Raw genomic sequence first — 17500 nt, 5'->3', positions numbered from 1 at the left:
TTAACTCTTGTACTGAGCACTCCAGCTCTTCTGAGGAGCAACACAGCGCACCGTTGCCAGGTTACCGTACTCAGAGCCTCGTATTTACCGGTTTCTGACGCCTAACTATTGCCAAGAGTCATCAGGATCTAACTCTTTTAACAATAACTATAAATGAGTTTCGTTATTAGGACCCAGAAGACAGCTTTGGGGTAGGAAGTCGGGAAATATATGCGGCTGAGTACGACAATCTGGTAACGTTGACACAGCGGTCTTTTTATATTCGTTTTGCTCATAAGTTGCTTCCTTTACTGAAAAATACATAGGTAGGAATATAGAAGGAAAGAAGAAAGTTTGGCCTCATGTGTGTGCTGTCAAGCCGCCACCACCTCCCCCTCTCTTTCCCTTCCTCCCTCCCGTGGACCTGAATTTCTAAAAAGGTGAAGCATGAGGTTATCTCCAGAAAGTTTTGCCATCAATCTCATATTTATGGTTTTAAAAATTCTGCTGGTTTTAATCGTCAGTAACAGCGACCAGCCGATAGCTATTACAGATTCCCTCGTGAATGATTCATTACTGGTTTCATACATGTTTTTTTTTTTAACTTTTAAGTCTTAGGAACATGGACCGGCAGCTTCGCATTTTATAAGGTATTTTTTTTATCCTGTTGCATTTTTCTTTCTGTGTGTCAAAGGAATATGCTGGGGTCTCTTTTTATCTCTCCTCCCTTGCTGTGTTGACCATTCCATTTTTCTTTTCTTTCTTGGTGTTATGATTGCAGTCACCTTTGGTCTCGTGGCTACGCGCATATTTGTTTTGACACCCATGAAAAAGAAATAATATCAGTGTGTCAAAAGTCAGTGAGAAGCAGCACCTATCGATATTTTTTCCCCCTTACTGGGTCAGCTGATATTTATGCGTAGGGCACGGGAGAAGAATAGATTAGTGTAGTGATATATTGTTCTGAAATCTATAGAATCTTATAATGTAAAAGCCAATATGATGTGCCATAAAGATCTTAGTTTTCTTGTATTCAGTTCGTTAGTATCGCCTGAGATTGAGCTTATTTAAAGATCTTAGTTTTCTTGCATTCAGCTTGTTAGCATCGTCTGATATTGAGCTTATAAGTCCCTGCTGTCTCGGGCTGTTTTTTTTTCTTCATCCGAGATCAAATTATGACGTGGAATAAAATGCGTCACCACTTCTAAATATTTTCCTTAATTTACTTGTGGGCGGTTCTCATCACTTGAGGAAAAAATGGTGATTAACTTTTGATTAGATCAGGATGCCAGCCTTCAGCTTGGTTGGGATAAATTTCTTTTACACTCGAACTTTAAGAAAATAGTTGTAGTATATATTGCGGCCGTGTTGATGTGTCGGTATCAGCATTATCGGAAGGTTTTGGGAGTATCGGTATCGTCCACATTTTAGTCGATGCCTTCGATAATCTTGACTTTCTTTACCAAAACGTGCCTATTATCGTTACAAGGCATCAGTGAGGTAAATTTTATGATCATTAACCGTTGACGAACACTGTATACATGTTGTCCCTTTGGTTTTGTAAAGGTGGCAATGATGAGGACATGCGTGGATGATGCTCCTGAACTGAAGTGGATAACTGAATAAGCAGGAATAAGTTTGTAAAAGAAATATACTGGAATACAGATACTGAAAAATTCGGGATTCCTTATAAAAAATGATAGATAAATTTTTCCTTGTGTCCCAGCCTCTAAAGGGAGAGAATTACAACAGTGCTCATTCTGCTGGTCACGACGGACGCGCCGGCTTTATACGTGATAGGAATCCGTCAGCTTTTGATTTACCTTTTAGAAGGGGAGTATGAGGTCACTTTTCTACCAAAGTTAATTACATTTGGAGAACATGTCTTCTTTTTTCTCTTTAACAGGGGTCGTGTAGTGATATATTGTTCTGAAATCTTTAGAATCTTATAATGTAAAAACCAATATGATGTTCCATAAAGATCTTAGTTTTCTTGGATTCAGTTTGTTAGTATCGCCTGATATTGAGCTTCACTTTTTATTTTTAACTTTATTTAGGTAGAATTTTGATGCTCTTCTCCCTAGGGTTTACTTCCTCATCTTCCCTCTCCCTTCTCTCCTTTTTCCCAGTTTCTCTTTGGTAGTCCATCCCATTTTTCTCTTACCGTCCTCTTATTCCTCACCTAATTATTACTCTTTGTGTTCCTTATTATTTATGTCTTGCATTCATCCCTGCCTTCTCTTATTGAAAGAAAGCCAGGTAACTCAACACATGTGCTTTAAACCTCACCTCACTAGGGTATTTTTTTTTACAGTGAAGGTGACAACTCATGGGCAAAAAAAATCGAGGAAACAAACAAACAAAAAAAAAAAAAATTGCCCGAAGGTAGACGTATCTGACACGGACGAGGCTGCACCTGTTGAGGCTCTGCTGGCCCCCGTGTGCCGCCCTGACCCGCTGGCTTGTTGATCCGCTGAGCCCTAATTTCCTCACGCGACCTCGCCCTCCGCGCCTGATGAAATTCTTTACTGAATTTTCTTCAAAGCTAGACTTCAAAGTTAATGTTTGACCTCACGAATCTGATCAACTTAATTATGTTTTACCACCACGAAGAAATAATTAATACTTCAGGTCATTGAGTTTTCTTTATAGTGCGAAATATATTTATGGCATGATAATGAACGGCATAATATTAGTAAAAATAGTAATGAATAGTAATCAGAATTAAATTTCAGTGATAATAGCCGATATATTTTCGATCTCTATTATTGTAATGGTTAATATTGCTGTTGTTTATATTACCATTACTACTATGATTTTATATTATCAATACCATCATCATCATCATGTCCACTATATCGGTTTAAAAGAGTTTACCTCCCACACAACCCCGTCACCCACCACACACAGTCACTCCCCTTATACACGCACACACACACACACACACACACACGTCCCCCCCTCCTTCCGTCCACTCACTGTGCAGGGTGATGAAGGTGGATATGTAGGTGAGGAGGAGGATGAGCAGCGGCAGCACGAACATGCACACCAGGCTGAACACGGCGTAGAGCTTCTCCAGCCACGCCGGCGAGTAGAGGCCATAGGTGACGCACTGGTAGAACTCCTCCACGAAGGGCCCCCGCACCACGTGGAACACCAACACCTGGAGGGGAGAGGACAGGTGTGTTAGAGACTCGAAGGTGCCGGAAAGAAGTGATAGCGTTAAAGATAAATTAATTAATGGAGTAAAAACGACTTGATAAGATATGCGTGGGCGAGGAATGCTGTGATGTAGAGAAATCATTGCAGAAAACATGTCTGAATGAAGAGAACAAGAACCGAGGATGCTGGGAAAGTGGAGTGATAGTTTTCAAAGAGTGAACTAAAGGAATGGAAACGACCTTGTATACTATGCGTGGGAAACAAATGTATTAATATAGATAAATAAAAAAAAAGAAAAATCAAGTCTGAGGTAAAGGAACAGCTAAGTCAGAAACTGAAAACGATAGATAGTTAGCGTTAAAGGTATAATTAAAAGGTCTCGAAACCCTTAAAAATGCGCACTGATGCAGAGAAATAATTGCAGAAAAATCTATGTTCGATGAAAGGAATTGATGTTAGGGCTGTTTACAGACTCCGAGAACCGTGGAGAGAAGAAAGAATGTAATGGCTTCAGAAAGGAATAAAAGGAAGAAACAGGCAGTTATTGGAGGTGCTTAGGCGAGGAATGGAAAGAAGAAGGGGATCTTTTACAGAGCTAGAGACTGACGTTAAAGTATCAGCCGTGTTATGAACGAAGGAAAAGAGAATGACCTAACAGTCGACTGGAAGGTTTCTTATACTGACTAAAAAATATGAGTTATAATTCGTTAATTTTTTTTCTATATTGCATGAGACGAATCAGATTTTACGTTTTTGTCTGGCTTTATCTGTGTGTGGGTAGAGGAAAGAAATTAAGCTGAGCCTTTAAGCCCAGTCAGCACCGAATTTTTTTTTTTTTTCATGAGAAACTAGGAAGATCAACGCTTAAAAAATGGAATATGTAGGAGAAAAATGGAGCGTTGAAAGAAATGTAATACTAAGAGAGAGAATGGGAGCGTGTTAAGGGTTATTTTAAGGAGCGAAGTGCTTGGGCTATTGTTGAAGACACGAAAGGCTTGTTGGGCCTAGAAAGAGACAACCTAGGAAGGAAAAGTAGACGGCAAAGAAGCGCTACGAGAACCAACAACATCGATTCACATAGATGTAGAGGACGCTGTGACATCCAATAACAATCTAAAGAAAGTCATAGTAGGCCAAGATGATGGACTCATACAACATCAAACGATAATTGTTCAATACCATACTAATAAATTGACGGCGAAGGGGCAATACACAATGGAAGGAGGTATAGAAACTCGAGAGAGAACCCTAGTGACACAACAAAGGGCCAATGAACCTTTCAGAGATACGTAGAAGGCCATTATGGAAGTTATTTATGGTAGAAAGAAAAAAAGAAAGAAAGAAAGAAAGGGAAGTTAACAGATGACAGCGGGGAGATGACTGAGGTGTGGATGAGATATATCGTAAAGTAGGATGAGAAAGGGAAGAAATCAAGCATATGATGATGGAAGGAAGGAGATGCCAAATACGTATAGACTTTTAGAGCAGATAAGAGGGAGATAAAGATGTCATTGATAGACTGCCGAATGAGCGTGAAAAGGTTATATGGAAGAGCTACATGGATGAGAGCAGAACGGATAAATGAAAACCAGTTACAGAAGATGAAAGTATTTGGGGCAGCTTTTACAGACGGCGTAAAGGATATCGGATTTAATGTAATGGAGCGGAATGGGCTGGGAGTGAGGCTGCTGCGATGAAGTAGTGATAATGGCACGAGAGAGGGATGCAAGAGGCGGGTAAAGGTGATTGAGAGGAAGGTTTGAAGCGAATTCCCTGTCGAGAGATGGATTCAAAGGGACGAAGTAGAGGATCAAACCCCATATCGGAGAGAGAGAGAGAGAGAGAGAGAGAGAGAGAGAGAGAGAGAGAGAGAGAGAGAGAGAGAGAGAGAGAGAGAGAGAGAGAGAGAGAGAGAGAGAGAGAGAGAGAGAGAGAGAGAAGTGACGACAGACAGACGGACAGAGACAGACAGAGAGACAGACAGACAGACAGACAGACAGACGGACGGACGGAGACAGACAGAGATAGACAGATAGACAGGGAGGGCAAAAGTTTGAGTAATTGCTCTTCCTGGAATGTTATTTTCTTTTCTTTTCTTTTCTTTTCTTTTTTCACTCCCAGCGTGCATGAACTGTCTCAAAATATTACCTTGCCCGCCTTGATTTGCATTTTAGACTCGCAAAGACTAGATGTGTGTGTGTGTGTGTGTGTGTGTGTGTGTGTGTGTGTGTGTGTGTGTGTGTGTGTGTGTATCCGCGTGCATGTGTGGTAAGTGTACTGACCACAGAAATAACATTGAAATAAGAAAGAAAAAGCAAACGTCAGAAATATATATATATATATATATATATATATATATATATATATATATATATATATATATATATATATATATATATATATATATATATATATATATATATATATATATATATATATATATTATATATATATCTATATATATATATATATATATATATCTATCTATATATATATAGTCAAATTTAGAAAAGTCTTGTTTCATCTTTTTCGAGAGTTGCGGGGAGAGGTAGAGGGCGGAGGAGGGATGAAAAAGGCAAGAGAATGGTTTACTTTTTTCAAATGAGAGAGAGAGAGAGAGAGAGAGAGAGAGAGAGAGAGAGAGAGAGAGAGAGAGAGAGAGAGAGAGAGAGAGAGAGAGAGAGAGAGAGAGACTGCCCGACTCGCTGACTGAAATAGAATTACAAAGAGCTCGGTTCGTATGAAGATAAAGGAAGCAAAGGAAGTAAATGGAGATTCCTTTACGTTGTTTTATTAGGTAGGTAGGAATGTTTGAGGACAGACAGACACAGAGATGGAGGGCTTTTAGTGTCATTTGTCCTGGAGGGAAGTGTGTGTTGCCATCTGCTCGTGTTTATCCTGAACTAAGGGCTGTATAGTTATGCGAAGGCTGAAACATTAAATGGTAGTGTTTGTAAATGTTTTCATGTTTTTTTTTATTCTTTTGACGTTTAAACATAATATTATTACAAGCTTCCCTACCTGTTTTCATCAGCCGTTGAACTCTACACACATCACTTCCAGTTACACTTTGTTATTGGTCTACGTGCGCCACGCTCATACTAACAAAGAAAATAAAAACTGTGGATGCATTCAATTTACCTGAACAAGTAGTTAATCGAAAGCTCGCAGGGATCGGAATCTGAGTGGTCGATATTCTTGGAACTGATCCCGAGTGAAGAGGTAAATATCCAATGAGGGCTTTTTTGTTTGTATTGGGAGTTTTTTTTTTATAGTGGATTTGTTTGTTTTATGCCAGGCTTTTTGTTTATTTTGTCTTAACCGCTTAGCTGCTTCCATCGCTGCTAAAAAATGGGTAAAGTGTATTCGTAGCAGTATTTTGGTTTCCTCACACACTTCCATGGTGTAGACAAAGGTTGGTATTTTCAGACGCCTCCGCCTCACACATCAACAATTTTCAAAGGCCGAAAAGGAGATCAGTCGGATTATAATGAGTGTTTCTTTAGGTTCATGGTACGGGAAAAGGGTCAGACTTTCCACCAGGGTCGTAAAAGTACCGCTGGAAACGCTCGAAACTCCCACGAAAGCCCTTTCAACTATACGTGTGCTTGGGCGGCGAAATGATTAAGGATACGGCTCATACTGTTGTAATAGGTTGAGCATCAGTTCGACTCAGCCTTCCCTTCCCTGCGTCCTTCATCCAGGTCCCCGCGCAGGCCGTTGGTGGGTCAGTGTGTCGGCGCGTGACGTTTGTAGCGATGGGGTACAATTGCTTAAATCCTGTTCTCGTGTTTCCTAATTAGTCCGCTAATTCGGGAAATTGTTAACGACCTTTAGCCCCCAGCAGCCATTGCATTAGAGAGAGAGAGAGAGAGAGAGAGAGAGAGAGAGAGAGAGAGAGAGAGAGAGAGAGAGAGAGAGAGAGAGAGAGAGAGAGAGAGAGAGAGAGAGAGAGAGAGAGAGAGAGAGAGAGAGAGAGAGAGAGAGAGAGAGGAAAATTGATTTCTACCGGAGACCGAGTGGGGTAAAAGGAAGGAAGAGAGGTGAAAGGAAAGAGGAGATTGGAGGCCGGTGTGTGTGTGTGTGTGTGTGTGTGTGTGTGTGAGAGAGGGACAGATAGACAGACAGCCAGCCAGACAAACGGAGAGGAGGGAAAACAGAAATTGGAAAGAAAAAGAATGAGAAAAACAAAGAAACGTAGGAAATTCGACAAAGCAAATAAGTGAAGGAATCGAAAAGGGGGAAGAAGGGGAGAGGGTGAATAGAGGGGGATGAGTAGGAAGGCTTTTGGGGAAAGTGAAAAAAATGGGTTGGGGAATGGATCGTGGGGGTAGGAGAGAGAGAGAGAGAGAGAGAGAGAGAGAGAGAGAGAGAGAGAGAGAGAGAGAGAGAGAGAGAGAGAGAGAGAGAGAGAGATAATGGTTTTAAGCTGAATTACTTAGAGTTAAAAGAGGCTAGGGAAGCGAAAGTGAAGGGGAGTGGAGAGAGAGTTGGAAGTGGATGAAAGGATTAGGGAAGGAAAGGAGAGGGAATGGTAGGTAAGGGAAGGGTAGACAATGGAAGGGAAGCGAAGGGAAGGAAAAGAAGGAAAGGGAAGCAAAGGGAAGGGTGGAGAATGGAAGGGAAGCGGAGGGAAGGAAAAGAATGAAAGAAAAGGGAAGAGGAGGGAAGGAAAGGGAAATGTAGAGAAGTCTATAGAAGAGAAGGGAAGGGAAGGGAAGGGGAATTGGTTTCGAAGAGAAGGAAAGGAAGAGGAGCTTAATGTGGGTAATTGAAAACATGAATTTCTGGCTTCCAATTAATTAGTGGCCAGTAATTAGGATTGCCTAATGAACGTACGAAACCTCACTTAGGTATTTTCATTTGCTGGGCTGTGTATACGCATTTTATTTTATTTTTTAATGTAATAAACTTTTTTTTTATTTTATCCCTTTTTTGTGAAGGCATTGGGGGTCAGGAATAGTTCATGGAAGGTGGATGAATATATTTTTATAGTAACGCATTTTTCACCGCTGCTTACTTTACTTCACTGTTCCACTTATCCGTATTAGCAATCAAAGCTAGTTACGTTTATTTTTCACGTGGATAAGAATGTTGCAGTCAATTAAACTTCAGTTGGGTTAGTTCGCTGAAGGTTATGTTTGTCATGTTTCGTTAGGCACGGGTAGGCTAGGTGCAATATTAGCTAGGGTCAGGTTAGGTGTGCTTTCTCTCTCTCTCTCTCTCTCTCTCTCTCTCTCTCGTCATTCATTTATCACCAGCCACAGACTCTTGGGGTGGATGGGAAGGGGAGGGAGGAGGGGAGGGCGGAGGAAACCAAGGCGCCCTCCTTCCTCGCCCACTGCACTTCGGGCAACGACCCCCACTTCCATTACCTCCACCACCACCACCACCACCTTTAATCTTTTCACTAACCTAAATCTATTTCACAGACGCCGTCATTGTTTTCCCGTTTCATTTTTTTCTTGTATTCAGAGCCTCTTCGGCAGAGCGGCTAATCACACTGACGTGATTTCCTGATGTACTTTTCATCATATATATCAACGACCTAGAACTAGGATTGAAATATAATCTTTCAAAATTTGCTGACGACACAAAGGTGGGTGGGAAGGCCCTCACAACGGCAGACTGCTAAATTATCCAGAGAGACCTGGACCAGATCACTCGGTGGTCAGAAAAATGGCAGATGTCCTTCAACACTGCCAAATGTAAAGTAATGCATATCGGATCCAGAAACAGCAACCACACATACCACATGGGTGGCGAACCACTACATGTTGTGCAAGAGGAAAGAGACCTCGGGGTCAGCATCAGCAGTGACTTGAAACAAATAAAACACTGCAAGTCCGCCTGTAAGAAAGCCAGTACAATGCTTGGGTTCATATCGAGGAACTTCGAATACAAGACGCCGGGAGTTATGTTATCCTTGTACAATTCGCTGGTAAGGCCCCACCTGGAATACGCCGTGCAATTCTGGTCTCCTAATTACAGGAAAGACATTGAATTACTTGAGAGAGTACAGCGCCGCGCCACGAAGATGATACCATCACTGAGGACGAAGCCCTATGAAGAGCGACTCGAGCGACTCAACCTCTTCACGTTGGAAAAGAGACGACTGCGGGGAGACATGATACAAGTCTTTAAGTACCTGAACAAGCTCAGCAACGTTGATCACTCCAAACTCTTCACGCTACAAACCAACCTGAGAACAAGAAACAACGGAAAAACAATTCAAGCAAAGCGATGCAATACCGACATCGGCAGGAGTTATTTCTCGAATAGAGTTGTTCGCCACTGGAACAGCCTTCCTGCAGAAGTGGTTAGCGGAGAGACCATCAACTCCTTCAAGAAACGCATTGATCGCCACTTTGCTGCATCGGGAGTGAACTGAACGTTCCCAAGAGTAGATACACAAGTGCTTTAATCCTTCCCTGCAAGCCACTTCTATGGCAAACGGATTGATTGAATCACTGAACGCAGGCAGCCTAGTAAAGAGCCAACAGGCTTTCTGCTGCCTGCTAGTCCATGTTTCCATGTTTCCTCCTCCTCCATCGCCTCCTCCTCCTCCTCCTCCTCCTCCTCCCCCCCTGAAGAAGGGAAAAAAAACATGAAAGTTATTGGAACACAATTTTCTCGCTTTTTCTCTCTTTCTCATTCTCTGACCTCAGATTTACAGTTCGGTGATATATGTGGAAAGAGGGCAGGTTGTAGCAATGAATTACGAAATATAAACCTTCATATAGCAGAAAATATGTGCTTGTGAGTTGCCATTCACTGGTAACCACAACTGGCTAATCATTTGAAGGAATCACAACTCACTGTAATATTGTTTCGATGTAAGGTACGACTTTTATCAGTAGCTTCAGAGATATGAAATGGAAAACGATAATACCATAATATGCGGGACTATCACAACGCCAAGATGTAGTATGCACCACAGAATAAGAGGAACAAAGTAGCTACACAAGTTCAAAGCTACAAAAGCCTAATGGGCGTAATGTGGTTGATGACATATGGAGCTTAAGATAAAAAACGAACACCAGTTGTAAATCTTCCCGAAGCAGAAGCAAAATGCGATAAAGCCTTGGACCTGCGAGAGAGTGGAAGAGAGAACTAGACAAACTGACTATAAGAAAAGAAGGATGTAATAAGGTGTTTCAAGAGGGAGACATAGTAAACTTCAAGTGCAGACAAATTATCACCAAACTACTGTTCCTGATCATAGTATAATGTGTGCTACGAGACACAAAGTTAGTGCGTGTGATAAAACCGGAGTTGACAGTGTGTGTGTTTGTGTGTGTGTGTGTGTGTGTGTGTGTGTGTGTATATTTCCACTTCAACGTGAGTGTTTTATTACGAAGTTCGAGACATATATACTTTTTCACATAATGTAACCCTCAAGACTATTAACTGTTAAGGAAGTTTAGACTGATGGTGACGTTTGGGGTCATTGTAACAGTACTGAACATGATAAACAAAACTTAATAGGCCATTTAGTTTACTCTCATAATTATAATGATGATAAAGACAATATATAAGAAAGTGGGCCTTATATGTTATGAAATTGTGTTCAGGCAAATTAGCGGAAATATTGGTGAAGATGAACAGATAAATGAAGATGATATGTTTTAACGTGCTGAGAAGGAGGGTAAAGCGAAGTGATAGTTTAAGATTATAAAGTTAGCCGAAGAAAGGATGAGGAAGCTTTAAGAACTTTTTCACGTAAACAATATGGTGAGAAAAAAAATTAGAGGTCACTTGAGATAATGTGGTATTCAACAAGCTCAACCTTACCCAGCACATATCACCTAAAATACACATGAGGAAAAAAATCGTCAAGGGCACACAAAAAAAGGAAACAATAATAAAAAAGCCCGCTACTCGCTGCTCCTAAAAAGAATCCAAAGAGGTGGCCGAAAGAGGGGTCAATTTCGGGAGGAGAGGTGTCCTGATATAGGAAATGTATAAAGGAAACGTGACTTCAAAAAATAGGAAGAAATAAAACCCCTGACTGAAGCGCGTGGCAAGTCCCGCGGAAGGGCATGGACAACACGGAAAGGATTTTAAGGGATCGCGGCGGCGTACGGACGGAATCTCAAGAATTTATCGGAGAAATGCGAAAAGCCGCTTAAAAGTGGAAACTGAATTATTGCATCATGGTTGGCCTAAACGCCTGCGGTAACTCGGGCAGAAAAATACCTCGTGAGTCAGCCAGCAGGAGGACGCTGGGAGGTAGAAAGGGAGGGAAGGAAGGAAGGAGGGAGGGAGGGCTGGAGGGAAGGAAAGAGGGAAGGAGGGAGTGAGGGAGGGATGGAAGGATGGATAGAGGGAGGGCTGGAGGGAGGGAAAGAGGGAAGGAGGGAGAGAGGGAGGGATGGAAGGAATGAGAGAGGGAGGGCTGGAGGGAGGGAAAGAGGGAAGGAGGGAGAGAGGGAGGGAAGGAAGGAAGGAGGGAGGGAGGGCTGGAGGGAGGGAAAGAGGGAAGGAGGGAGAGAGGGAGGGATGGAAGGATGGAGAGAGGGAGGGCTGGAGGGAGGGAAAGAGGGAAGGAGGGAGAGAGGGAGGGAAGGAAGGAAGGAGGGAGGGAGGGCTGGAAGGAGGGAAGGAGGGAGAGAGGGAGGGCAGTGTGTGTTGTGCCTGCTAGATAGGCGAGTGTAAAGTGTGGAATATATTGGGTGTCACGCGTATAAACTGCGGAAAGTACGAGAGAGGATATCCCACTGAGTACGGGAGAGAAAACACGGAACCTTTATCGTGTAAACTATGCAAAAGCTAAAAAAAAAAAAAAAAAAAAATCGTGCGTTGCTCACGGGAGTGGAAGCCCTGAATAAATTAAAAGTATGTGCTGAGATAAACGTGGCAGAACAAACAGTGTATTGGATGGTAGTGGAAACCGAATGACTTCAGGTATTTAAGTAGAGTGCAAAGGGCAGAAAAATGAGTTTGACAATGAACGGGAAGAGAAAGTTTGAGAACGTTATGGTATGTGTACTGTGGATAAAGGTGGAGGAACTGGTAGTATTGAGTGCGGGAACTGAAACCAGACTACTTTACTACATTTATATATTTATATATATTTATATTTATATATTGCTCAGGCCTCAAAAATGTAAGAGGAGTGCAGAATTTACATGCCTAGCTTGTGTAGGGAGACAGCAAGGACAAGAAACCGAGAGGGATGAACTAGAGGTGAATGGAGGAAAGCTGGATGAGGTAGAACATTTTTCTGTTATTTGGGAGATGTTCTGGACTGTGAGGCGGAGTGGAGAGGACAATGAGAGCGAGAGTGGCACCAGCAGTGGAAGGAGGTGGCTAGTTTACTTGTAAATCGTAGCATCCCTCTAAAGAGCAGAGCATGGGTGTACCAAGCGTGTATTAGATCACTGATGTTGTATGGAGCAGAAACATGGGATCTAACTAGAAAATTGATGGAGGTATTGAGAGCAAGTGATCGCAGAATGCTGAGGTATATGGCGGGGATCAGGTGGCAAGACAGGGTGTCCAGTGCAGATGTAGCTAACAGATGCGGAGTAGAGGACCTGGAAACAGTGCTCATTAGGGAAAGACTCCGATGGTTTGGACATGTAAAGAGAGCAGGGGAGGATACGGTGCTGGGAGTTTTGGAGAAATTGGAGGTAGAAGGAAGGAGACCAACTGGTAGACCCAGGAAAACGTGGAGAAGGTGTATACACGAAGACTTGGCATTGATGGGATTGGATGAACATCGGGCAGAAGACAGAGTAGAATGGAGGAGAGACATAAAGCGTCCAAAAAAACGTGGTCACCCCACATGATGGCAAAGTCCTCCTCCCCCACGGCCTGATCCACACGTAAGGGGAGCGTGTGAGAGTCCGGGGACATAAATGAATATTCATTAATGGAAAGCTGTGATCTTATCTGTATTTTTAAGTAATTTCAATTATCAACGATTATTTACCTACTTTTGATTTGACTTTGCTTACTTTACTATATTATCTCGCCTTTACTGAGTGGCCTGACCGGTAGGCTTTCATGATGGGGCCTGCTGGTTGGCCCCAGACCGTCAGTGGCGCGGGCAAGTATTTCATAGGGCGCCATCAAGCTCCGCTTGATCCTTTTTATAAAGCTTCGCGAGAATCCAGGTTGATATGTTGGATTAGAAAAGCATGCGTGTAGTTTTAGGACGCTAGGTGATGACTGAAAATTGCCTGCTTGCAGCGGGGTGCGGGACTTCATCCCGGGTCCTCCCGGACTCCGCCCCCTCACGCTGACCACTCAGCCACCGCCTCCCAACCTGCCTCACTGCATTATATTCTGAGTATGAAATATTTTACAGTCCTGCAGCTTAAAGTCGTTATCATCATCATCATCATCATCATCATCATAATCATCATCATCATTTCATATTTGTAATAGTAAAATTGAAAACCTTTAACATTATCAATAAATCCAACGCTACCACAACCCGCACCATCATCATCACCATCATCATCACCATCATCATTGCAACTTCTCATCTTCACACTAAAAAACTTGATCACATTTTCCATTATCATTATCACCACCTCCTCCCCCTCCACCACCGTCTCCACCACCACCACCTCCTCCACCACCATCATCTTTTATCACACATGTCACCACAGGAAACAAAGGCCATCACCATCACCATCACCACCACTACCACCACTCACTCGACACTCCATCACCACCACCACCACCACCACCACCATTATCATCAAGATCGGCTCCATTACTACATATTTGAGTTATTGCAGGTAAAAGACAATAGATGGCGTTGTTTATTTGTGTTTATATTATTTACACCTGGAAGAGCAAATCAGAGGTGAATGGGATGATTTTAATGTTTTGGTATGGTATTGCGCATCCGCTTATTGCTGTTGTTGTTGTTGAAGAGGATCATTGGAGGGCGGATGAATGGATCGTAACGCATACTTTTATTGGTCATTCACCCAATTCTGAAAATTTAATAATGCTATATAATTAATAATGGTAATTACACCGGCGCTCGCCCGTGTGTATGTGTGTGTGTGTGTGTGTGTGTGTGTGTGTGTGTGTGTGTGTGTGTGTGTTGTTGTTGTTTTAAAGCTACAATCATTGTGACATTTTTTTAATTCATGTTGATGGTGTTTTTTTGATATCGTCGGTATTGTCAGTGTTCATTCATGCTTGTACTGTGAGCTAGCATTAGTATCATTTGTATTATTAGCTGTTATTATTATTATTATTATTATTATTATTATTATTATTATTATTATTATTATTATTATTATTATTATTATTATTATTATTATTATTATTATTATTATTATTATTATTATTATCATTATTTCATTTTCATCATCATTATATTTTTTAAGCAATATTGATACTTTTGATCTCATTATTATTGAATATTCCACCTTTTAAGTAAACAAAAAGCGTTTATAATTATATCAATCAGATCCTTTTGTTTTTATTTCTGAAGTCTAGGAACACACCTGCCTCGCGCCCCCAGCCAGAGATAACCCGTCATGCTGATGGACTGACAGTGATGAGAGTAATGGGCATATCGGTAATAAAAGAAAGCCAGCAGTATCATAAGCTCTTCATTTTAATCACACTTGAGAAATTTCCTATTGGACGATGCGCCTGGGTGGGAAATGATTGACCTTACGTGACACAGCGACGGAGGTGAGGAGTGATTTTTAAGGGTCTGTATTGCGACTATCGTTTAGTACGGGCGCCACCCTGCAAGGAATATAACCCGTTCAATTATTTGTTTGTCTATGGGGTATTACCTCCCCTACTTAGTGGACTCATTTTTAATATTCCTCCAGTCTAGAAGAGGGAAATATTGAAGGAACAGGGATATATTTAATCTGGATTTAATAATTGCTGTAATGCATACATCAATCTATATTTATATATGCGCTAGAAAGAAATTGCTGGACTAGGATACACAACACAGAATAATGGATAACGTTAATTTGATAGTCCCACGTAAATATGGACGAACCTGACAATGGATTTTGAGATTGATTTGCAGTACGTATCAAGTGCAGCCAAAAAAAAAAAAAACTGCATTAAAGGATCCAGTTCCAGTGGTGTCTAAAGCTTGAAATCATCGAAAGGTGGAGTTAACTCGGTAGTGATTAATTCGTCATTGTTTGCAAACCTTACTTGTGTTTTCAGAGCTTTCTGTGCAAAAGTAATAATAAATAATTTCATGTTCGAGTCAAGCGTGTTCAAAGTTATTCATGATGTTAAAACCTAAGAGCAAAAATGTTACTTTGTGTTGTGTATCTTGCGTCAGTGAGTTTGGGCCATACTCGTGTGTTAAAGCCCTTTCAAAAACTATGTACACGATCACCTTTGAGGCCGTCGACGATATCAAAGTTTTGCAGATATTTAGAATCATAACGACGAGAACATAAACTCTAGCGTACATCTGCCGTTTTAGTGTTTTAAAATTTCTTTTTTAGTTTTCAGTTGAACATGCGACTGCCATATGGTGCATGTAAAAAAATTCCAGAACACGGACACCGCCTTCGTAAAGCATTTTAATATTCCTGTCGGGTGTCTCTCAAGCCATTGTGGCCTAAGAGAAACATAAGAGTACTTTATTGATGGATTTGTTCTTTTGGCAGCTTCAGATTTGCTTCAACAGTAGTAAGGGCTAAAAAAATAAGTCAGTCTCCTTTACTGAAATAATTTAAAATCTAGATCGACATTTCAATTCATTTAAATATCGAATGAACCGTTATTTCGTTGCATCAGGAGTAAACTGAATACGAAGTGCTATTATCTGCTCTTCAGGCACGAAAGGACTGTCCAGCAAATTAAATCAACAGAGCGGGTGACCTCGTAATGAGCCAGTAGACTTTATGCTGCTGTCATTTACATGTGTCCTTGTTTTATTACCTCTTGATACGCTAATCAAATTCCACACTTCAAAGGTCTTGATGTGCGATATACCCAACCTGTATCTTGCTCAGGCCCGCAGCGTAAGAGGCTAAGCATAGTTATCATTAAGGAAGGAAGTGAGGAGGAAAGGGAAGTATTTACCGAGAACCGCTGTGCGAGAGAGGAGGAAAGAGGACAAAAAGCAAGAAGAAAAATGGACGCTCTCCTTCTTCTTTTGCTCTGTTGTTTATATTGTCTTCTTCTGTTCTTTCTCCACCATCTCTATTGGTGTCCAACTGGGGAATTATGTCACTTTTCTTTTCTGCGTGGTATACGTGAGTGACCATTACGGAAAAAAAATCTTCCTAATTTTGATTCATTAAAAAAAAAAAACACCAATTAAGATGAAAATGCAGCGTCACTATGTTTGTTTGTTCTTTTTTTGTGGTGTGTGTGTGTGTGTGTGTGTGTGTGTGTGTGTGAGAGAGAGAGAGAGAGAGAGAGAGAGAGAGAGAGAGAGAGAGAGAGAGAGAGAGAGAGAGAGAGAGAGAGAGAGAGAGAGAGAGAGAGAGAGAGAGAGAGAGAGAGAGAGAGAATGGAAAGGGTGGGAGGTAGCTTTGATATGAGTGACTGTGTGTTTCATGCCAAAGGAAACTTGTACAACAGAGCAAAACAGAACAACAGAATGCGTCGAAAATATAACGAATTAGCAAAGGGAAGCACGACCATAGCAGGCATCCAAAAAACAAATTCATACGCAAACACACAAACAAATAAACACGCACAAGTAAATAAAAGAGAATACTAAAACGGACAAACAAGCAAACAAATGAATCACACACACACACACACAAAAATAATAATATAGAGTGAAAGATACACACACACACACACACACACACACACACACACACACACACACACACACACACACACACACACACACACACACACACACACACACACTCTCAGACACACGCCCCCTCCCCCCCATACACTCCCTCTGTGTGCACTTAATAGCCACGTCAGCCTAAGCTTGACTAAATACGGATCGCGTTAACTCTGCGTATTAGCATAGATATTACTAAGTCCGGGTCACAAAGCGGCTGAAATATTGCGGCCAGACGACGGAACAGACACCACTACCTGGCCTGGAATTAGAGGCAGGTATTAGAGAGGAAACTGAAAGGGAAAGGGAGGCAGGAGATGGAGAGGGAGAGAGGAAAACGCGGAAGAGACGAGGTAAAAGTAAGGGAAGTAGGGGGAAAAGGGTAAATTCAGGAAGGGAGGGAGATAAAAATAGATAGAGGAGTAGGATATTGGAGAGATCGGGTGAAGAGTTTGTGCTAGATTGGTACAGATGGAGATGAAGCTGGGCAGGCTGAAAAAGTGGTTGCTGGGACACGAGAAGCTACAAGGGGAAAAAAAGACTGTAGGTGGAATGAGGAAAGCAAGGTCGGGGGAACAGGAAAGATGT

At 41.7% G+C, this 17500-nt stretch overlaps 1 protein-coding gene across 1 annotated transcript in view; it reads right to left on the bottom strand.

The window, feature by feature from the left end:
* Positions 1 to 17500, bottom strand: part of LOC127009753 (gonadotropin-releasing hormone II receptor-like) — a 65377-nt gene that overhangs the window by 46197 nt on the left and 1680 nt on the right. Inside the window, exon 2 of the mRNA XM_050883133.1 lies at positions 2959 to 3172. Within this exon, the coding sequence (XP_050739090.1) occupies positions 2959 to 3172 (214 nt within the window). The remainder of the gene's footprint in view (positions 1 to 2958; positions 3173 to 17500) is intronic.

This window comes from Eriocheir sinensis, chromosome 41, assembly GCF_024679095.1.
Source record: "Eriocheir sinensis breed Jianghai 21 chromosome 41, ASM2467909v1, whole genome shotgun sequence".
Lineage (NCBI taxonomy): Eukaryota > Metazoa > Arthropoda > Malacostraca > Decapoda > Varunidae > Eriocheir > Eriocheir sinensis.
The sequence above is the reverse complement of the archived record's forward strand: the minus strand, read 5'-3'. Positions and strand labels throughout refer to the sequence as shown.